Genomic DNA, 23,483 nt, shown 5'->3' with positions numbered 1-23,483 from the left:
TTTATAAATGTTGTCAATGTTGTCAGGTAAAGGCAGAAGAACCTAAAGCATATTGCCAGGAATCACATTATTTGGGCAAGTTGGGAAACCAGGAGTAAGTAGATGCTGGTCTCCTCGGTTCATCAAGACAACAATATAGACAGTAAATCACATCACCTTCCTTAATTAATTAATGCTTGAAGAGAAACTTGGGGTAAGTGCACATGCCCTGGTTAGATCTACTCTGGATCGGTCAACGGCACCTTTGACTTTACTCCAAACTAAGTGGGAAGCAGGGGCTGATCGCCCCCAAAAAAAGAAAGAATGGGACGGATCACGTTCTCAGCTTCATAAAATCTTGGGCTCTCTGATAGCCAGGTGCTCAAACACAATGAGACGGATGGCCTTATCCCTCTCTGGAACAGTCCACTGGCATGCTACAGTGGTTCGAAGGGCTGACATGCAATCTATATCCCTGCAGCGGGAGGAGGCAGGAGGCCTCCATAAATACCCCATTGCTTCCATGTGGGAGGAGTTGATCTTCTCCATCAAAGACGGCCGTAAAGATGGCACTAGACCACCTTAGATAGCACCTGACTGCTCTAACACATCATTGCAGTAAGGGGCATTGCAAACCTTCTTTATAATCCTATCTCTAGGAGGGCTCCCCCAACTAGTAGAAGAGAAACCGATGAATACCACACCTTTAACCTCGACATACGGCTTGTCCTCACCGCTACTGCCTATATTCACCGTATATGAATAAGCTTGCTGTTTTAGACTGTTTTATTTTCTTTATCGTCAAGTCATGGCTTATAATGTTTCACATACCTAAAGCATCAAAATCAATACTGCTAATTGTCATCCAACTGATGCTGTTAACTTCAATGATCTCCTTATCGCTGTATTGTGTTACTTGTTTAGAGGGACAATGTCTCAACCATTAAGTCATGATGTGCTCTATGTATATAGAGGTAAAAATACAATTTGTTTAAAAGGAAAAAGAAATGGAAAGTACACATGCTCAATGTTGTGTGTGGTTGCTAGTATGGCATAGAGTGCCAGTGAGGGGGTAAAAGCAAGTTACTTGCAGGTTGAAATTAGTGTATTTTCTAGAACTGTGTAAGTAGAGTGGGAAATGCAAAAACAATACAGAGCTGGAAATTGATATAAAAAATTTATTTTTTCAATGTATATACTTTGCATTAAATAGCATATAAGATATAGTAGTTTCAAAAGCAGAAAGTGCACAAGATTGTTAAAGACGAAAAATTGAAAACATAATTCATATCTTAATTAAGATTCAGTTAGGAAATAAAAAAACCCATTTGCAATACATTAAATCTGATTAAAAAAAGAAGACCGCTGCACAGAATTACACAGGATATATAAAATGCCTTAATACAAAAGAACACTATTTAAAATACAGCTACAAGATGTATTAAGCGTAAAAATAAACATTAAAACCACCAGCTTCTTAGGTGCCAACAGATAATACAATCCATAAGACAACCAGAGAGTGACGCGATCTTCAGGAGGCAAAGTCTGTTTTCAAGAACACACTTCGAGGCAGCCGCCTCAACAAAGCACAGAGAATGGTGACTGTGTGGTCTCCCTCTGGTCAAGAAACCAAGCATCAAGGGGATGGTCTGCAGTTAATATAAAAAGAGAGTTTAGGCCTTCTCTAAAGATTTGTAGTATTCTTTTAACACGTTCCATGCTTTAGGAGCCATAAAGCCATCTGGAGGGTTTTCCCCTTGACGAGCCATTCTGCGCATGCGCGTTCCTGAGATGAAATCATAGTCTTCATGGCTGGAAAAGAGACGAAAGAAAGGTGAAACATCTACTACATTTGGCAAGGCTCACCTGAAGAGAAAGCTTTAAGAATATTGATGGAGCACAACACTGCTTTTAAATAAATTCTCACTCACAGCCATTGAGCTGCATTCAAAATGCAATAATGCATCACTATCCTAGCTCTATTAGATGTTTGAAGATTTCTTCCCCTATATACCTGTTAGCAGCTTAAGAGAGGATGACGATTTGAGATTTACAATATGGTATTAATAACTGAAAGTTATGGCACCTCCCTTGCAATTTCTATGCAATGAATGCCAATTCCCAATAGCATTTTAAAACAAATATGTAAACAACACTAATCAACTACACAGCAAAGTCTCATTAAGCAATAGTTAATAATCAATCCAAAATCTCTGAGATACTGAAAACAGGTTCTTTAGGTTTCGGAGGTCGTGTTTCTTGTGCGGAAGAGTGGTAGGCTGGATAGTCCTACTACCATGCATGTCATTGTATTCTAACGTACGAGGGAAACATTAAAATCCCCCCTCCAAAAAAAACTAATTACAAAAAAATTGGAAAAGATAGTGACCAATTTGATTAACAAATCAATGATGGATGGATAGATACTTGCAAAACATAAACTAAACCATTCGATTGTCAAAAGCTTTGACTGGAACCATTCCAGGGCCCCATTATGCATTTTCATTGTTTGCGCTGGGCACACCTATTAAAAAGAGCGCCTGGTGCAAACAATGAAAGTGCCCCATATTACGGTGAACGAGCTGCCCCCAGGGCAGCCGTGAATGTGAAAACACTGAGTGGCTGCTTGAAGCCGCTCTGTATTTTCACAGTGCAGATGGCACCCCTCTGCACTTTTACAGGGGATTAGAGATCCCCTTGCAGGCGGGTGCAGTCAGTGACTGTCCTGCCTGCAAGGGGATGTCTGGGGGGGTTCATAGGACCCCATTTTACCATATTCAGAGGGCTGCTCTCAGGGGGCTCGCTCACAGTCCACCACCTTTTAGGTGGTGGACTGTGACTGAGCCCCCTGAGAGCTTCTTTGCCTCTGCGCCCGTGTCTGTAAAAAGGAGCGTGCGCAGGGGCAAAGGGATTTCCTCCATTGCATAGGGCACCCCCCCAATGCAAACGAGGGAACGCCCCCTGGAGGTAGCCCTGGCGCTTTAAGTGGGCCAACGCTATCGGTATTACTGAAGGGGAAGCACAGGCGTCTACAACCCCTGTTGTAATACCAAAGTGCCCGGGGGCGAGCAAAGCGGGCACAAACGCCCATTGTGCCCCCAGGCCACTTACTGTAATTCGGCCCCTGGTTTCAATCACCAGACCATTGCTTTCAAAAGGCAAACTATAAAATCAATGTACATGGTCAACTATTTTACCACGTGTTTTACTTTATTCATTTTTCAAAAAAAGCTATTGATGTGTTGTTGGGAAAAAAGGGTCTTTGCATTCTAAATCACAACAAGTTATTTTGAAGCATTCAAACTACATTATAATGAACCAGAAACTTAAAGGCATATTATTTGGAAAAAAAATACATAGCACAACACCATAAGCTATAAAGAAGACTGACATGCTGATGAAATTCTTGATCCTAAAGACCATATACAAGTAGAATCTAAATTAACTGTGTGCCTTCAATAAATTAGGATAATAGATGAACACAAAAGAAAAGTAGAAAAGAAGAGAAACACTTTCATTACAAAAATAATGCTTAACATAGGTCTGTTTCAGTTAGTATAACCAGGCCGCACTAGACCACATCATGAAAACTACACGTTAAAAGTTGTGCACAAGCATTTGTTTTCATTTGATTTTCAGGTAATCACTGAAATTCAGCTCCAGCCATGGCCTCTCGCAGTAAGGTTAAAGCTTCTGAAACATTACAAGGTTATTTGCTGAGTTCTTGTTGCAATGCTGTCGTTATGAATGTGGAGCAAAAGCTTTGTGTAAAGTTTCATTTTTTGCTTTCTTCCTCCGTTCAAAATGTTGATGCCCATTATAAATAGTTTTCTAGTTGGTGTTTTGAAAAATAACACCCTTATAGGGTTAATGTACAAATACCACTTTAGTGCTGTCTCTAAGTAAAAACATGCCATTACAGTTTGTGCTCCCTTTGTCGGGGACATTATAAGCAGGGTGCTATTTAGCAGTTAACTCACTTCATTTATTTCTTTTACTAGAGAGGGCCTGATGAGATGCTGTGTGGTCCTTCTGTAATGAAACGTATTATTTAACTATTTTCCACATGTGCTCTGCCTGCTTAATTTCTTAAAGGCACATTGCATGTTTGCATTTAACGAATTGCCTTCCGAGTATAACTAAGGTTTTGCTTTCTGTAATGATTAATTTGACATTTAAATAGGGGGAGAGGATGTAGCCTTACGGCTAGAGCGGTCACCTCAAAGCTGGGGAACCGGGTTCAAGTCTTGGCAACGACGATCAACATCCTGAGATTCTTGGCAAATCACTTAATCTCACCGTGCCTAACAAGCATTGGAATAGCCAATAGGTCTCGCTTTTGGGACCTTATAAGTATTTAGTTATGCAGCAAAATATCCTTGGTGCAACAACATCAACTGTTGCATGGCTAAAAAGGTCCCAAAAGCGAGAACTATTGGCTATGCCAATGCTTGTTGACTTGAGGGTGCAAGACGACCTGGAACTGAGCAATAGCCAGGCATCCTAGCTCAGGCTTTCAACAGCTTGCCTGACTCCAGAAAAAGCGAATCAGACTTTACAGCAGGTAAGGATTTTTGAGGCAAAGCCGTGCCAGCTAGGAGTGGCTGGGTGATGTCTGCTAAGTGGCAGTGCGACAAGAGGGTTAACCATAGTTAAACCTTTCCAAAAAATGTTAAGGAAAATATCTTGTGCGAGGTGTTGCACCATGAAAAGCCCACTTTAATAATAAATGTATCCTTTTGTAGGTATAAGGGAAATGGAATAATGAAAATATACCAGAAATGATGTTGTATCATTATGCACATCTGCACACCAATTGAATCTCAATCACATTAAATGTGTGCCCCTGGCCGGATCCCTTTGCACTGCCCCTAGCCATGCCCCCAAGCCCCACCCCCTAGCACTGCCCCCAAGCCCCACCCCTTAGCCCACATCTCAATTTGCTGAGTACTTGCACTTATTTTCCATTTAAAGCACTGTATATACAAGCCATAGTTGCTGCTTATTTATCGTATGTAACTATCAACCATTGACAAAGCCAATAGTCCTGACTTGTTGTAGCTATGATGTTATTTGTTGTATCATATATCTGGATGCAATGACAAAAACAGCTAAATACACGTCAGGCGGCACACTATGCTAAGCATGGATTTTTAGCTTATGTGTTTAAGCCACGCCCTTTATTACATTGGCCACGCCCCTTTTGAGAGACCCCCCCCCCACCCAGTTTCTTTTTCATCCCACGTAAAGCCCTGGTAGCTACTGATACTGCGCGCGATTAATTGTCTGTTGCCAGCTGAAAGCGGAAGTTAGTGCGTTCCGGGCAGTTCACGTGCCTCAAAGCTGGTTCTGGGCTTGCTAGACCCCCCCCTGCAGCCCACGTGTTTCTAGATTCTAGGTGATAGGGCCTTCCTTCGTGCTCCAGTGAAATTCCAAAAATGATATAGAGCTCCTGTGGGTCTTGTTCCGTGTAGACTTGTATTCAGTCAGAGTCTACAGGCTAGGGCTAGAGGGTAAAGGGAAGAGGCTAGGAGGCCGAGCTGGAGCTCACCGGGGGCCCGCAAACCGCACCCAGACTTGGCTGGGCAGCTTGCACGGGGGGCCCCGGGCTTCCACTTAGCACACAGTAACTACTACCGCTGAGCTTGGCTGTGCTCGATCATCTTACCTGCCTCTAGTTGCGCTGGAGGTCCAGGCGTGAACAAAACGGCGTGTCCGGTGTCTCAGGTCCAGGAATGGTCCACAAACTGAGAGCACTGGACGCTGCACTAGGCTTGTTGGAAGGCCTGCTTCACAGTCGTTCCGCAGGACGTTGGGATTCGTGTAGCTTGCGTGGTACGGAGAACCGGAAAACAGCCCAGAAACAGCAGCAGACACACTAACCACGTAGGCTACTGAACTGTGATAATCTGTGACATGCAGATCAAGGTACAGATGCATTATGAAACGTGTGGATGTAGGATATCTGTGAGAGCTTTGTACTGCCTCATTGCTGTGGTAATATTGCAATATGCAGATCAAGCTAGCGATGCCTTGTAACAACACACGTGGCAGCGGGGGGGGGGAGAGAGGGGGGGGGGGGGGAGAGGAGGGGAGGGGAGGGGGCTTGCGCGATTCACTTGCGGGAGCGAGCGGCTGGCGCCGCAATAATTGATAACATATGGCACCAACCGCTCGCTCCCGCAAGTGAATCTCCAGACGTGCACGTGTTGCCATTGAAGGCAATGGAACGCGTGCACGTTTTTGGCTGAAAAGCTGAAGTCATTCCAAAAGGTCTTTTTGCCTATGCAACGCATGCGCGCTGCGTAGGCGAGACCTAATGAATGTGTCCATCTGTAACGAAACTGGTGCCCTGATACCCGATATTCTCGAGTCTGGTCCGTGCTATAAAAAAACCTCTAAAATAAATAAATAAATCCACTAACAACTAGAAAAAGCGCCTTGTTTGCATATATTTCAGAAAGGTTTTGGCAGTATAAGTCCCGGATACTCCCTATCCTGCAAAAATGACCCTCCTTAATTTTAACAGAATTGGAGCATCAACGCGTGTTAAACCTCCCCAATATTGCGGTGGCAGTGGGCACGGACCTGCAGCCACTTATGGCAGTGGCTGGCTCTTCCACTCTGTGCTTCTTGCACGCGATGCCACGTGGCCTCACTGCCGCTGCAGTTCAGCTATGGTCCACTTCCGGTCTCCACTCTCCTGCGTTCTGTGCTGACAGTTCACTCCAGCACCACCCGGGCTCCCCCAGAGAGAGGAGATCCAGGCTTCACACAGGCCATTTATCCTGAACTGTCAGGGTTACTAGGTGTCCCAGATTTGCCAGGATGGTCCCGGTTTTCCACCAGCTGTCCCGGCAGATTTCAGGAAATTTAGCTCATGTCTCGATTTTAGAGAGGGTCGTCTGAAAGGTGGGAGGTGCTTTTTTATGTTTTACAAAGCAGGGATTGTCAGCAGTTGTTTCAAGAAAGCACTTTAATTTGCAGGCAAGCTACTGGGTTTAAAAAAGGCATTTTATATATGTTCTTACTGCCTGTTCTGTAATTCTCTGCTGATGAGCGCTGTCATTCTGCGTGCTCGCTTGAAGTAAAATTGTAGTCCTTCTATTTTTGTGAAAAGTCCCGGTTTTTGGCTTTAAAATTCTGGTCACCCTATGAACTGTGCACTTTCCATCCACAGCAATGTCTGCCAAGGAAAGGGAATCCCTGCTCAGCTGCTCTCGGGGAGTCCTTCCGTCGCAGCATTTTCTTCATCAGCCACATTCCTCGCTATCAGTAGAGTGCAGAGTGGGGGCCACCATTGCTCAGTGCAGTCAGGAATTTCTGTGAAGGAACAGAATTGGCCAGCAGAGCACTGCAGCACCCTTGTTTCTTTAGCAGGCCTATGCACATCTACTGGACAAACTAAACTGTTATTTATTTAATGAGGCTTTTTTGTGGATGTGCAGTTATTGCTAAAAAAATACTATTTTTAGAATTGTGTATTTATAGAGATATCTGTTGGACACAGCACCATATACAACACTGGAATTATTTTTTTATTGTTTCTAAGGGAAATAATGTTTCTTTAGTACTAGAAACTCCAGTTGAATTGTTGAATGTAACTTATTCAACATATTTTCACCACGGGTCCAGTTGCTGGGGTGACTCTTCATAGTGGGCGGTGGGCATTGCAATCGTCCTAATATAACAGACTAGAGAAACTGCTGCTACATGCCCCGAGCTTTTCTTCATGTTCCATTGACATTGAATTAGGAGCTGCGGGTGGGACAAGGGTGCATAGGCACCAATGCAGCACAAGGAAATTTGGTACACATCAGGTTCGTAAGAAACTTGAGGGGGGAGGCGGGTACATTCAGGAGGCCCCCTAGGCTCTGAACCCAGTCTGGAATGCTCAGGCCAAGGACCTGCCAGTGGCAGAGGGGATCCCCAGAGTTCGCCCCCCCCCCCGCACTGCGGGGGCTTTTATTATGCCACTGGCACACTATCCTCCATTTGTGTAATAAACAGCAGCCCTGGTGCTGCCCAATTGATAGCTACACCACTGCCCTGTCCGACTGGCAGCATGCAGTCGGGGCATAGCTGCCAAGGTTTCAGATTGCTTATGTGACATTTTCATAATTTCAGCATAATTATGATTGACATTCAATGACTATAAGTGACACTTTCTTGCGATCAAAAATCAAGCAAAGACGACGAGGGAATCTAAACCCAAGAAAAGAGATAAATATCAGAAATTACACAATTTTGCCCAATTGCAAGATCTATAAACATCTTGAAATTGTTGGCAAACCACTGAAATGTAAGGTCACAAATGTACCCCCTTTTCACAGATGATCGTACTGTAAAGCAATTGTGGCACCATGATACTAAACAATAAGTATTTTGGAAGTCAGTATTCTTGCCCACCAACAATGATTTCGTTCTGTTTCCCTCAGGTGCTACTCACACAGGATCATCTGCTGCCCAGATAGCATTATCAAATGAGGCTTCATAACGTAGGAGTGCATTTCCCATTTATTACTTTCATGTAGCTTTCCTTTTAAGGTGTGTGTAGAGCTACTTTTACATGCAATTACCTGAAGGCGACTAACTAAAATAGTGAAAGAATACGAATATTTTGACCTTTTCAGTCACATATTTGCCCCTCTCCCTCCACACTCTGATACTGAACCCCATGCACTCGGTTGGCAGTCCTGTGTGATAGTTGATTGTGCAAACAAGTGACTGTCAACCCGAGTCAGCAGAGAGCATCTTTAAAGAGGGACGAGCTGCGGATCATTGGGCTTTTGTATGCGAGGCTGATTTCAGGACTGCACTTGGTTTAGATGGTGCTCCCCGGAATGCAGCACTGCAGGCAGTTTTGAGCCTGTGTTCTTGTTGGACTTGGCCCTTTCTCCCTAAAATTTTTCGCTTTTCCCCCTAGCCTTTTACCATGGGTGAGAAAATACCTGCTGCGCAATGGCGTGCGCAGATTTATGTGTGCTGTTGTGAAGAAATGCTACTTTTAAAATGGACGCCATGGCTGTGTGTTTGTGCCGCCTGACTGAGATGGGTTACCAGTCTAGTCGTTTGTTTCCCAGCACCCCCAGCTTTTGGAGGGAAGCCTGGCACCCAGGGTGCTCTACACCTCCTCCACAGTGATAGTTGTAAACTGCCAGGAGCCCTCTGGAAGGTTCTAGCCCTTTCTGGTAAGTGGGAGGAGGGCTGTATAAATAGGGGGGCTGTGCCACCATGTGCTCAGACGGAGCGTGGACTTGAATGTGAGGGGACACTCCGCCAGGAGGTACCGCCGCATGGGCCTGTGTGCTGGCCCCTGTGCCCAACTGTAACCCCTCTGCTGTCCACAGGGCTAGTGAGAGCCCCGCTGCTGGAGTAAAGACTGCTGTACCAGGAGGAGTGCCAAGTTACAGAGGATGACAGTTCCTAGGAATTGTGGCCCTGTTCTGATGAGTGCCCACTGACTGCTGATCTTGCCCAGTAGTGCCTGCTGCTCTCCTGCCTAGCACCTCTTGAGCGCTACAACCCTGCTTCGTGGGACCTAGCGCCGTGGGAGCGCTATATAGTGGACTAGCCTGTACTCCCAGGAGGTGAGGAGCGCTATCTTTTGTCCCTGAGGCTGCTGGTGGGACCTTGCGCCTCATGAGCGCTACATCTAAAGTGCCAGGAGAAGAGGAGTGTCTGTCCTCTGCAGCGCTGGGCTGTGAAAGCGCTATATTTCTATGGACTGTGCCTTCCAGCGCATGGTGAGCGCTGTATCTTGCTCCCCCCAAGAAGAAGGAGGTGAGGAGCGTGTGACGCCTGCGCCGCGGTAAGGCCGGGGAGAACTGTTTATTTAAACAGAGCGGGAGCCTACCCTGCGTTTGTGCCGCTTTTGCCTGCCTTTAAACATTGCGGAGCCTACCCCGCACTTTACTGCCTTTCGCGGGTGCCCACCCTGCATTATTGCCGCCTTGACGGTTATCTGAAAAGTGGGGGCCCACCCCGCTTGATTGCCACCAAGAAATAAATCACTGCTGCGGCCCGAGTTCAAGCGTGTCTGAGGCACTTTGAAAGAGATCCCCGCCGCAACCCAAGCGCAGAGAAAACCCCGGGCTGCTGCGCTGCTCACAGCGACCCGGAAGCCAGGCAGGAGCGCGCCTGGTTGGGGGCGTGGCCCGCCGGACAGAAGAAGGGAGCAGGAAGTAGGCGGATGGGTGGCGGGGCTCCAGTGTGACGAGGGAGCCCCGTGGAGAGAGAACGAAGCGGGAGCCCAACCCGCCGGACAGTGCCCCGAAAGAGAAGCAGCGCGCCGCCTGCAGGGCTCCGTGTGGTGAGGGAGCCCTGCCGTCATCAGAGAAAACCGGAAGCCCCGGGCCCCACGAGGGGTGGCCCGGGTGAAGGGAGGCGCCAGGCGGGGCCTCATGTGATGAGGAGAGCCCCACGAGTAGCAAGCGGTACCAGAGAAAGGCCCCACCAGGACAAGCCTGAGACCGGAGAAGCCCACCAGAGGGCCCCGGTGACTGCAGCCCAGAAGCGGAGGCCACGAGAGGAGTCCCAGTGAGTGGGGGCTCCGGGCAGCTTCGTGGGTGCCGGGAGGGGCACCAGGAGGGCCCGTGCGATGCTCTGCACAGCTGCCCCACCTGGCAGTGGCCAGCTGTACCGAGGGGGCGTTTCTGACTTCCGAGCCCCAGAGGAGGGGGCTCCCACATCCCAGTGTTGTTTTGGGGGCTCCAACGGACTCGTACTGACTTTCGTGGGCACGACTGCTCCGTTGAACAGGGGGCAGTCGCCATGGTGGGGGCATTCCTTCCGTGTAGAGTCCCGGAATAGGGGCGCCGTGGCGCCAAGGATAAATCTTTGCCCCACTTAGGAAGGTATACGGGGTGCCCTGCATTGCTGGTGATGACCAGCAAGAAATGCTGAATGCTTACCTGGTTGGGGTGCGGCCTAATAAACTATGCCACATGCCGATGTTGAGGCATATTCCGATTTATGCCAATGTGAGTTATGCTCATGGTTTAGGCCCCCTTCTAATGTGTTCATGCCAGTGAGGATGCACTTTGGTGATGCCTAATATGTTCCCAGGCTCATGGTTTATGCCTCTATGCTCATAGATCTGCCCTACTGATTTTGAGTGGAGCGCATTTAGGCTAATGAAGATATCCAATGTCTGTTTCCAAAGGGTTGCGTGGCTGATACTGTGCCTAAGCAGGGTTTGCGTTAAGTGCTTTCATACTAATGTTTTTCTGCCTACTCCCGAGGATGCCTACATGATTATCCCTGCTCGCTGATGGGCTGCGCAATGAGCCTCATGCCCCAGGAGATGCTGTGATCCTGCCCAATGCTTCTCCCCTAATGCTTACATTGCAGGTGAATGTGCCCTATGCTAATATGATTAGGCCCAAGGGACTACATGTGATTTATGTATGTGATAATGCCTAATGCCATGCCCCATATGTGATGTTGCCTAACGGTATTACCATGATGTTTGAAGGTTATGCCCACTGTGAATGTTGGTTATGTTAATGAGATGCCTAATAGCATGTTTTAGATTACGCCTGATCTCATATGTTCCTGCATAATGCTTCATGCTAATGACGATGCCTTATGTTTCGGCTTGATACTTTTAACAAGGTCGCCTAGTACCTGACCTTGCCAGAAGGAACTGGATGTTATAAATTTGACGGACTGTACATTTATTCGTGGACTCAGGGTGGTTCTGGCAGCAGCCCGAATGGCCCTGCCCTGTAAATAGTCCCCTTGTGTATTGCTACCTGGTGTCAGTTGGCACCGTGTTCATATCTGTGATAGGATCCTAACGTGTTTTGCATAATACATATGCTGTTTTTCACCTAAACTGGTGTGGTCTCTTTTAGTAGTGTACCTGGTGTGCCGCCTGTGTGTACTGTGTGGATGCTTTACACAATGCCTCCGAGTTTGGCCTACCCGCTCCGCACCACGCTACCCCGTTTCTAACAGCTCTCCTCTAGGAAGGTGGCTGTGCAGCTTGGCTCTGTGGTTCATGCATATACTAACCGGGTAAAAAAATTGCTTCTGGGGTCATTGACACCAAAAGTGGCCGTGATCTGGTATGTGCAAAGAAAAGCATGCTAAATATATATCCACCTTGAAAAGGCCAAGCCATGAAAAATGTTCAACAGAAACATGGTTAAATAACCAGTCAGGCCCGCACATGTCGATGTCTCTCCCTGACGGCTAGAAGACTGCGGCCATAAATCATACCTGTGATGGAAGTGTTGTAGTTATATTTAGGGATGATATCAGTTGCAGGTTAGAGCAGAAGATGGCATCTAATGAGTAGCTGAAAACGTGGAATTTCAAGTTTCTTGATGCCATATATATACTAACTTTTCTCTGAGCTGCCTTCTTGTCTAACGTCCTCTTGGGGAATGGTGGGTTCAAACTGGAATGGCATGGTGAGCAAAAAAACTATGGATTTAGGCCCAGATCTCTGTACTGGGGTGAATGTATGACATTGTTCTGCATTCTGTCCATCAACTGTTGTTTTCACATTTGTCACTCAGAGTCGGAGGGGTATTCCCAGACGTGGGTCCCGTGCTCTCCATGCCACTGGAATCAAGCTATCCTGGCTTAAGAGGGGTGAAACCCCAAAACCGGTCCTAGGATGCTTGTTTCCAGTCCAGGGAGCACCTGGCTTGGCAGTTCAGCCTGGACTGTTCCCATGAGGCACAGGGTCAAGACTGATTTGCATATGGCTGGGTTCAAACTGGAATGGCATGGTGAGCAAAAAACGATGGATTTAGGCCCAGGTCTGGGGTGAATGTATGACATCGTTCTGCATTCTGTCCATCAACTGTTTTTGCATTTGTCTGGAATGCTGCAATAGACTTGATTTAGTTTTATGCCAGACCGACTCCGAAGCCTTCACAGAGACTGTCTCCCAGTCACAGTGCCATCGATCGGAGGGCACCAGTGGAGAAGGACTATGTGAAGCTGGTTTTAAGTGTGACCTAAGTACAGGGCCCTCGACCCATGCACACGCGACAGCAGCTTGTTGACTTTTAGTCAGCACCATTAATACTGAGCAGCCCATGCTGGTCATATATCCAGGAGACTGGGCGAAAGTGGAAATAATGCATCATACCTGCTTCCCTCAGTCTGCCAGCGCAACAACCACTCAGCACTGTGCAATTCTGTTATGTTTTCTCTTCCACTGGCTGCTGTTAGACACCCGTCATGGTGTGACGATACACAGAATATTTTATCCCACTCCTCGCCACAAGGACACAAGCCCTCTGACCTTAACCTAGGATTGAGCAAAGTTGCTCTCTGGATGCAAAATAATTTGCTCAAATTAAATGGCGACAAGACTGAAGTGATGATCCTAGGCAAAAGACATGACCTCTGGGGGCCACAACATTGGCCCTCAGAATTGGGAGCTCTACCCACGTCTGTGAACAATGTTCGGAACCAGGGTTTCATTATAGATGAACATCTATCGATGAAACAACAAGTGGCCAAGATATCATCCACCTGTTTTGCAGTTCAGTGATGGTTGAAGAAGATTCTATGGCTGACTCTTCTCTCAGCCCAGAGAACTGTGGCCCAGGCCCTTGTTATTTCAAGACTTGATTAAAGAAATGTCCTCTATCTGGAAACAGATAAGACGACCATCCAGAGGCTGCAGGTAGGTGCAAAACGCAGCAGCGAGACTTCTTTTTCGGCTGCTTACGTTTTCCTCTGTCTCAGGGTGTTTACGTGACTTACACTGGTTGACGGTGTCAAATCGGCTAACATTTAAGGCTCTGTGTTACATGTTTAGAATCAAAACAGGTTTGGCTCCTAAATACCTGCAGGATCGGATGCAGTGTTACCTTCTGTCTCGCCCCCTGAGCTCTAATCAGCAAATCCGGTCGTTGTTCCAAAAACCAGACGGGCCCGTATGGGAGGCCGGTCCCTGGCTTACCTGGGACCGACATTATGGAATTCCTTACCAGCCTCCTTACGAGCCGAGACCTCTCTGCTCGCCTTCCGCAAAGGTTTGAAAACCTGGCTGTTATTAAATTAGCCCTCCCTTGTACCTTTCTTTCTTGCCTACCCTGCTTGGCGCCGGGAAACCCCTCGGGGTAGCTGTACACCCTACAAATTTCAAATAATAACAATGAAGCACAACCTACTCAACAGAGCACCAGTGGGTCTGCCACTTGTCTGCTCTGGCAGTGGGGCGACAGCAGGCCCAGCAAAGAAAAATTAAGCTGCTGCCTCAGTGACTGCTTCAGGTCACCAATCAAGCACTATAGTGAATTTTATTGCTTATAACATTCCTCACAATATTAATGATGCGTCAACAATCTGCCCAGTCACGTGTCCATGGGTCGGGGGATAAGTGCTAAGGGACCACCGCCACGTGTTATGTACAAGAACCTTAAAGGCCGAGCTAGGATTGAGTGGAGACTGCCGAGTCACTCACTGTCATCCCAGAGCGGATTGCAGCCTGCCAGCCTGAGTACAGAAGCGAGCTACGACTGACATCGTAAATTAAAATTACATCTATTTTCAAGAACAGAAGCCGGTAGCATTACAGACCTGACTGTGAGCCATCGGTCGTGACGATGAGTCTCCACCAGCCCTGTCCAATCGCAGGGCTGCATCAGAAGAGAGGTGTAGGCCACGGCGGGCCGAAGAACTACCTGGAAACATTATAACTACGCCCGCTCACCGGCCTGTGCCGCAAGTGTACCGGTTTGGCCCCACCCACTAGTAATTTGTGTCTTCTCTCTGCAAATGCACAATGTTACAGTCATGTGCCGTGAATTCCGCAGCTGTGCTGCAGCCTGAGTGTGCAGCTCTGAGGTGAGCCTTGCCGGCGCCACCAAACCTAGGCATGGGATTTCATGTAAACTCTATAAGTAGAAATGTTAATCCAGGAGGACAGAGCAGTGCACTGCACAGTGTAGTCGCACACTCTGCAGCTGCAAGAGCAGCACGCTGTCCGTCATACTTTGCTCAGAGTGGAATAGCAGCGCTCCCGTTTCCAGCTTGTCCGCAACTTCAGAAGGCTCTATAAATGCGTGACTTAGCATTTAAGTGCACTGATGCGGATCACCACACTAGAATGCGTAAGTCTAACGCATGATTGTGGTACTTGGCAGGGCTGTCGGGGGATTTTAGCAGCAACACTGGAACTTTATACGAGTGGGATCAGTAGACTACCCTTCCCCGAAACAGAAAAGAAAGGTCTGGTCACACTAATTTACCCAAAAAAAGCTGGTGTGCTGCCACTACCACTTTATGAGATTCACCCAAAGCATGGACAGTAGGACTAAGCACACTATGAAGGCACACTTGAATGCGCTTCCAGGTCACACAATGGACCCTGGGCTTTGCAATATATGGGGCAGGCCTAGTCCTAGACACACACGCAAGATCAGCGGGATGTCAGAGCCAAATAAAAAGCCAGAATACCAGTTTCACAAGCAATCGTGCACTCGGGCAGGGATAAATGCTCATTCAACATGCAGGGGACATTCCCCTTCCAACATCCATTTAGAAACCCTTTAGACAACATTCAAATATGCTACTTAACCTGAAAGCATCACATCTGCCTATAAGACTGAGTGTAACCAACAAACTTAGTTTAAAAATAAAACAGAATAAATCCTTTTTCAGCAAAACACATCAATCACTGTGTACGTAAAATAAATGTTGAACTGGCAGAACAACTGCAAACCCAGCAAAGAAAGCACAGCCCATCTGGTTGAAAAGAGAAGGATATTACTGCAAACTCCTGGGTGGTAATTTACACAATGGGAACAGTTTGCTATAAACTGTCAATGCTGGAAACGCACAGCTCAAAGCGGCTCCACATGACAAGATAATCAGGCACCGGTGGAGCGCCCTTGGAAGACTCCAGGGGAATGGTTTTATTGGGTCATTAACTGTTTTGTGGTTCGGAAAGGAGTATTGACGGATCAACACTGGTGGCATGTTATTTTTGTGAAATAACTACCTCCTGAGCTTCTAAGTCTGATGTACTTTGGTGGCAAACAAGAGGGATTTCAAGATGTAAAGGACAATTAAAAATATAACGGGACTGAACACACCAAAGAGTTAATAACTGTATAAAATACTTTGTAAACTGCAACACTTTTCCAACATAGGGTGCAGTGCAGTTACAGCTAATAAGATATCATGTTTGGTGAACATTATATTTGATGTTAAAGATACATGTGACAAAGGGTTAGGAAATCTTCAGGTGAATGAAGGTTGCCTACAAGCCAAATTCAGGGTTACACTTGCTAGATGATGAATGTTAAGTTTGAAAATCCAAATTTTCTGCATATAAAAAAAAAAAAAATTTAACTCCAGGGCTGCCTCTTTAGGTTTCGTCTATGGCGATAGCCTTTAGGTATGGATAATTAAAAAGGTAAGAACAGACCACTGCAATGTACAACGGCCCCATTCACTCCTTGCTGCAGAGGTGCCCCGGCAATATGGCAGGCACAGGCGAATAACAGGCAATGCTTATAGTGCCTACAAAGACAAGCTTTTAGGGACTACAGGTTTCACGATTAGTTAATTTAAAGAGCCGAAACAATACCATTCTGGATGATAGTCGAATCAGTGGATTTGTTATTGAGGCAGAAGAAAGTGAAACAAAGAAATATGTAGGGCTTTAAGTGGACCGGGTCCTGCTGGTGCGGAGCACCAGCAGTTCTACAAAGCAGGTGCTGAGATGGGTCCTATCGGACTCTCCATTTTTGCCCTCACCGCCAGGGTGAAAAACATAATCCTAACTCTGCAGCAGTACCACCCTTCACTGCCTTTGATTTAACTTCAAAGAGTCGTTATAGTACTTTCACAGTCTCATCATTTCAGAACTGATGCGTTTTCAATGTTATATAGAACGAAGCAGTAGTTGTGCCTATTCATCCTATGCGACTAACAACCATTGACAAAGCCAGTAGCCCAGGCTTGTTGTAGGTGTAATGTTACTTGTTGTGTTATATATCTGGATGCAATGACAGAAGCAGCAAAATACCAGTCGGGAGGCACACTAAGCTAAGCGCAGGTTTATAGCATAGGCGTTTTTAAACCACGCCATTAATTACAAGGGTCACGCTCCTTGGAGAGACCCCCCCAGTTTTGTCATTCCACTGAAAAGGCCTGGAAATATGCATCAACTGTTGACTACATTACCAGTGACTATAGAAGGCTGCTCATTCTGTTCACCCTGGCAGGCAGGATGTTTATGTTTAATTGTATAGCACACACTGCACAAGTGAACTGCTTCTACACACTATTTGAGCTATGGCAGTAAGTAATGCACAGCAGTTACATGTAAGGGTGATGAGTAAAATCAGACAGCAGCGTAAAAAAGTAAAGTAGATGCTTGAGAAAATTCTTTAATATCAACCTTGAGATCCACTCTAGTATAAAGTACATTACCGTAAACCACAGCTCATCAGAGAATTACTTTGGAATACACTTCTATAGAGTTGGAAAGGAGGAGACTTCGGTTTGGTTATGAAGCGCGTGCGGGACGAGGAACTGGGGATGAAGGGAAAGTTGTTCCACGGGCAGGGGGTCAGCACTTGAATCTCCTGCCGACTCTAGCCTTGTTTTTGGATGCTAATAGGACTAGAAGGTTTTCATCTGCGGCGTGAAGAAGTCGAAGGGGTTTCTTTACTAGGAGCCCGTTGGGGCTTTTTACATGTTCTGCCACATAAGTCCGAATATGAGGCAGCTGCGTTTTGCCATTTTATAGTCTCTCAATATGGTGCTGGGAGACCCGAAAAGAGAATGCTGCTGTTAACCAGGCGGGAGTCACCTGGGAACCCACAACTATAGGGCAATCCTCTATGGGAGAGTTTTTGTGCAGTTTCCAATGGAAGAATGTAGCTTTAGCTGCAGCTCCAACATGTGAATTCAGGCAGAGGTCAACATTGCAGAATTTTTAATTATGATTTGGCCAAAGAATGTGAGATGGGAGGGGCAAATAATGTCCATTTGCTTGACTCAGGCAGGATTTTCATGTTTGAGGCTTTTATGGCTTAACCACTGAACAGAGCTACAAAGTGGTTGTGCACTGCAGACCCACTGAGTCATTAGGTCTCGCCAGGCGTTGCAGCGCAAAGCGCTGCACGCTCTGTGAGACTTCTTGTGATAAAGGAGATTTGAGAAGAGGGCTTGAAGCCCCGCCCGTCAATTCCATTGGCTGGCATCATCCTTTATGCAAAACGCTGGCCTCCGATTGGAAATTAGGCTTATTTGTTACTGGCCTGTCTCCTTTTCGTCCGGCCCATCTGGACTGGATTGTCTGCTTGCCGGCTGTCGTGTCTGAATTTCTTATCTATAGGGGGCGTGTATGTTTACGAGTTATTCTGTGTGTCTGAGCAACTTTTTAGATCGCTTTTCTTTTAACCATTTTCTGCTGTTTTTCCACCATCTGCGTAGCTGTAGGGCAGGCCTGCTCGCTGCAGAGAGATTTTTTTTATTTCAGGGATGGGTGGAGGCTGCAAAACAAAAGTAGTGAAAGGACGCTTTTTAGTTGTAATAATTTTATTAATGAAGTACATATTCCGAAAATTCTTTTTATGGCTTTTGCTTCTGCTCGGATCGTGTTGGAGCGCACGTTCATGTGCGAGTTCCGTGCACTGGCTGCGCAGTTTGGCCCGGTGGAAGCCCTGCGAAGGCTGTAGTTGGCGGGCGCCCGTGCTTGCGTTTTGGTTTCTTGGTGGCTATCTGCCATCTTTTCTGTGCGGGTCTGTCAGGGAGACGGCACATTGCCACGAGACACAGGGCTTCCCGCCTCGCCCCCACACTAAAGCTACGCAGCACAGACTTGCCTGTGCATGAATTACAAACGCGGAGCTCTGGTGCAATGGAGATTTATACGGCGAACCGTTCTCCTCCCCTTGCTGGCTGCGCCGCTCGGAGTCTCATCTCTGCTTGAGTCAAACAGGAAAAGAAGCTGCGCAAGCGTTGGACGAGCCTACAAAACACCACCACACACTTGCAAAACCCTTCAAATGTGTTTTTTATATAACCATTCTACTAAAGATTGGTTCGATCTTTCTATCGTAAAAGCATGCATCTAAAATATTGCCTCTTATTCCTGTTAATACACGTGAACCTATGCACAAAGTGATGAAAATTCGTCAAAAAGAGGAATTAACACGACAGTAGAATGCAGTATGGTTCGATAGACTGTACACACTGCCATGGGTTTTTAAATATTGCACAACGCATGGAGTGGCCGGCAGCCATGTGGTTGGGTTAATCTGCTGCCTGTCGTGCAGGATCGTGAGGCAGGCGAAGTGGAGGAATAAACCAGGTGACAGCGGCACTAGGAAGCAGCACTGAGACACCTGAACACGGAGGCTAATTACTGGTTTTGATCTGGCTGTCCAAAAACCGGTTCCCATCCCAGATGTCACGAGGCCCCGCTCTCTCCCAGCAGCTTCTGAGCGGACACTGCGTCTTGGTGCCGCACCAGTTTGCTGCTATTTGTGAATGAATTTGGGACTGCAGAGATGATGAACGCTGTGTTCGGAAGGGACCGCTTCTCCTACGAAAGGGTGCAGGCACAGGAAAAGGTAAGGGAAGAACTATAGCACGTTTTATTTGCGCACATTTCTAGGAGTAAAACTGTTAATGAAAGTAGTTGGGTGTCCGATTGCAGCATGTAACAGTGCCCGCCTCCTCGCAGCTGCCTGCAATGGATATGTTTTTCAAGTCAGTAATCCTGTTTCTGTAACGTTTCATAGAAATGCCGCCCACGTTATGTTGCACCCTTGGCGTGGTTCCAGGGCGGAGTAGGAAGACACTACCAGCAATCCAGCGGGATGCAGCTGCTGTCTAGTTTCGAAACTCTAAGAATAAACACCAGCAGCCTCACTGTGATGCAGGTGTTTGTTTACACGTGTGACTGAGGAGAGGAGCTGTGTCATTCCTCACTGCTCAACTCTCACAGTTTTAATTTGTGCTAATAAAACCCTCCCCTCTGTCAGCCAAAGATCCTTTCAGCCAAGCAGAGAATGGTATTTTAAAAAAAGGTCTCTCATAAAGCTGTTTTATCATCATCTGTGCTTTTTGGTGACACAGTGGCTAATTTTTAATTGAATAATGTAAGAAATTAGATTTGCTCCCCCTGTCGGCTGCCCCCAAATCCCTATTGAAGCCATTTGTGTGCTACTGACGTACAGTTTTAACTCTTTTGTGTCTCAATATATCACTTGTCATATCTACCCGTTGTAAATTCTGTCTAACATTGAACATGTTTCGAGAAATAACTGCCTGCTAAAACGGACACAATCCATGTTTGCACCGGTGTTTGCTCATGAACTGAACACAGATTATGACTGCTCATGATTTGCATAGGTTGTAGCCACCAGCGTTTGGCAAAATGTAAAAAAGGGAATACTGTTGTACAAAAATGGGTACATTCACCTTTTGCACATTATACTCCCAACTTTTGATCCTCAAAAAGGTGTCAATTATCTTTAAAAACAGACCCTTATCGGGCACAAATGTTACTTGTGCTCAGGCTTTTTCCTTAATTTTTCGACTTCGTTCTAAATGAGCTTCTTTCACTGAAACCTCTTATGATCAACACACTTTGCTTTAATCTTTTCAAGTAAAATAAATTACTGTCTTATATAAAATATTACTATTTTTAACTAGATTTACTTTAAAGTAAATGTCATTATTATGATTGAACTAGAATGGTTTATTTTCTAATTTTGAACAGCAAGGATCTTATCAATAAGTCAATCGTTGCTTTTTGTTTGACACCTGCGTAAGATCATTTACAAAATGCCTTATGTTGCATTGCGTTTACACAAATGCTGCAACACTGTTTTTCTATTTTTATTTCCTTTCAGGACAACATTGTTTCCATGTATAAATCCAGTGGTGCTTCAAGTCCATCTGATTAGTTCTCAGTTGTTTCTGGAACGACCTTGGGCTTGAATTCAGCCTTCTCATTCAAGATCGTATTATGTGTTTAGTAAAGGTGCTTAAAGCTGGATCTCCTCCTAAGTCTTGTCCTGCTTCTATTTCATGATTGGTAGTATCCTCTTGTGGCACCTGTGATTTGCAACTTGGCTGATTCTTCTTTTGCTTCGGAGTCTGATCCTCCTCGACTAAAGAAATAAAAAATATTGCTGGATTTGTTTCAAGCAGGATTCAGCCTTTTTAGGTCGGGCATTCGAGACCTCTTGTATATACTTTAGTATATACTTATATGTATGTGTATGTACTTTGTGGGCTCTGGAGATCAGCCCTAGGACTTGTCTGCTTCCGCTTAGGGACTTTTATTCTGTTCAACTGCCTCTATTTAACTTTCTTGATAGAAAACGAACAGCAGAGGTCAGTAAAATAACAGAATCACTTTAGCATACTCTAGATTCCAGTCCATAGAAATTGTCTTCCACGAGCAACCATAGACAAAATATTTTTTTCAATCTTGTATTTTCAGTGATATTACCACCGAAGGCCCTGATTTTATATTAAAAACAGAGCTTTGGACTATACCATTTTCCGCTGAAAGGCAATATTTGTCTCCATGTGTTCCCATGCCTGGCGTGTCACGCAGTTGGGTGCTTACTTTCCCTCCATGGTAAAGAACAGTAGATGTTTCAGTACCCAGGCTAATGTGCCGCATAGCTAAATACATATAAGGTCCCAAAGGCGAGACCGTTTGCATTGCAAATGCTGGTTTTTGACTGTCAACCGCTAAAGATCACACAAGAAATCTTGTAAAGTGGCTTAAATTTATTAAGAATAGTTTTTATACCATTGGTCAGGCCAAACTATTTGACGATCCAACCACATGCAGGTCGATCTCACAAACTGAACTGAAAGAACTACTGCTGGTAAAGCAGAGGAGAGAAAGATGGGAGTCAAATTGTACTAAGTCCAGGGTTAAAGTACACCACTTAGCACCAAGAATAAACTCAATTGACCCCACGTACTTAACCTTAGGGATGAATCCCAAGCATAGATATCTTTTAGCAAGGTTTCGGTTGAACTACATTCCCCTCATGATGGGTTATCCCTCTAACACATATTCCATGGATGCCCCTCACTGTTTGTCCATGCGATTCCCATTCTTGCCAATGTGATCTACATCTCCTATTCTGCAGTTTGTATAGGGAGGAAAGGAATATGTTTATTTCTCCACTAATGCGTAGTTTCAAATTTAGACAATGTCACCCAGCCTTACACTTTCTAAAGCTACTAGCTGATCCATTTACTTGTTATTGTTTGGCATCTTTCCATCAGAGCGCTTTACAAAGGAGGAAACAGAACCCGTAATGTGTGATAATATGAGTAAGATTTTAATTTCTTTTACGTATCTCACTGTTGGATTTTAAATGCTGGTGGACCTCATTATGAAGCACTAAGTGGCACTATTTTATTTTTAACTTTATTTCTATGTAATTTTACGGTTGGTATTTTTAACCTTATTGTACATAGTATACTTTTATACCGTTCTTTTTTGTATTGGCGAAATAGTGATTATGATGATGACTGTCAAACACTTAGGAATCAAAGAGGAGACGATGGATCTTAAAGAATGACCCTGAGGGATATGGTGTATTTACTGAATAGTAAAGGGAATGGGGTGGGGAGCCCTGCGAAACCCTGCAACAGTTGACAGGCTACTTCGGGAACATTGAGTTCTTAGTCTAACTGTTTGGGTGTGACTTGAGAGAAAGGATACAAACCCTAACCATGTAAGCGCCTATCCTGAGAGAAGTGCCACCGATTGTAGTCCGTGTTGAAGTCTTTTACGAACGTGGCTTGAGGAGAACAAGCATGCCCAGTGGGAGCTGGTCAGCTGATTAAAGGATGTTATCTCAAACTGAGAGTAATGTGCATTCTGTTCAGCGTTTAGGTTGGAACCCTCACTGGTAGGCATCTGGAAGGCAGTTTTCTGTATGATCCTGCAGCTGCGCTGGGACAATGTATACCTTGCAATGGGTGGGAACAGGCTGGGGTCAGCTGTGATCAGGGTGGGTTTCTTGAGGATGGGGGTCACCAATGAGTTTTATTTAAGTGTGTATGGACATCCCATTTTTTAAGGAACTGGTGATGAATGCAGGCGCAGGTGAAGGCAAGGGTTTTAGCACTACGGCAGGGATTACAGATGGGCTGGGGTCATCCAAGTCCCTGTTGGTACGGAGTAAACGTAGTCATGTAAAGATATTGTGGGGCTCTGAGGGAGTGAATGTGAAGCAGTTATATTGTAATGGTAATATAGGGTGGGAGATGTAAATTTAGTGGGTTGTGGGAGAGTGATGTGTACACTCACTTTTGCACCTTTTCCTACAAAGACATGTCCTAGGTTCATGCATCAGTCCTAGTGTGAGGTAGGGTAGTTGAGGTGTATTGGGAGGGGATACAGTTGTGTAAAGCTTGGAGTAAATGTCTATTGCCGTTCCCAGTTTGTGTCTCCCCTGACTGAACAGAAGGCTGTTTTACCGTCATGTGTGACTTTGGGGTACATCTCGAGAGCATGTTAGACTCAAGAC

General features: G+C 45.7%; 1 protein-coding gene across 1 annotated transcript in view; it reads right to left on the bottom strand.

The window, feature by feature from the left end:
- Positions 1-1,143: 1,143 nt before the first annotated feature.
- PAPSS1 (3'-phosphoadenosine 5'-phosphosulfate synthase 1) overlaps positions 1,144-23,483 on the bottom strand; it is a 269,730-nt gene continuing 247,390 nt past the window's right edge. The window contains exon 12 of the mRNA XM_085641395.1: positions 1,144-1,791. Coding sequence (XP_085497521.1) covers positions 1,653-1,791 — 139 coding nt within the window. The 3' untranslated portion in view covers positions 1,144-1,652. The remainder of the gene's footprint in view (positions 1,792-23,483) is intronic.

Source organism: Triturus cristatus, chromosome 2_2 (genome assembly GCF_964204655.1).
Source record: "Triturus cristatus chromosome 2_2, aTriCri1.1, whole genome shotgun sequence".
Classification (NCBI taxonomy): domain Eukaryota; kingdom Metazoa; phylum Chordata; class Amphibia; order Caudata; family Salamandridae; genus Triturus; species Triturus cristatus.
Note: the sequence above shows the minus strand (reverse complement) of the source record. Positions and strands in the feature narration are given on the sequence as shown.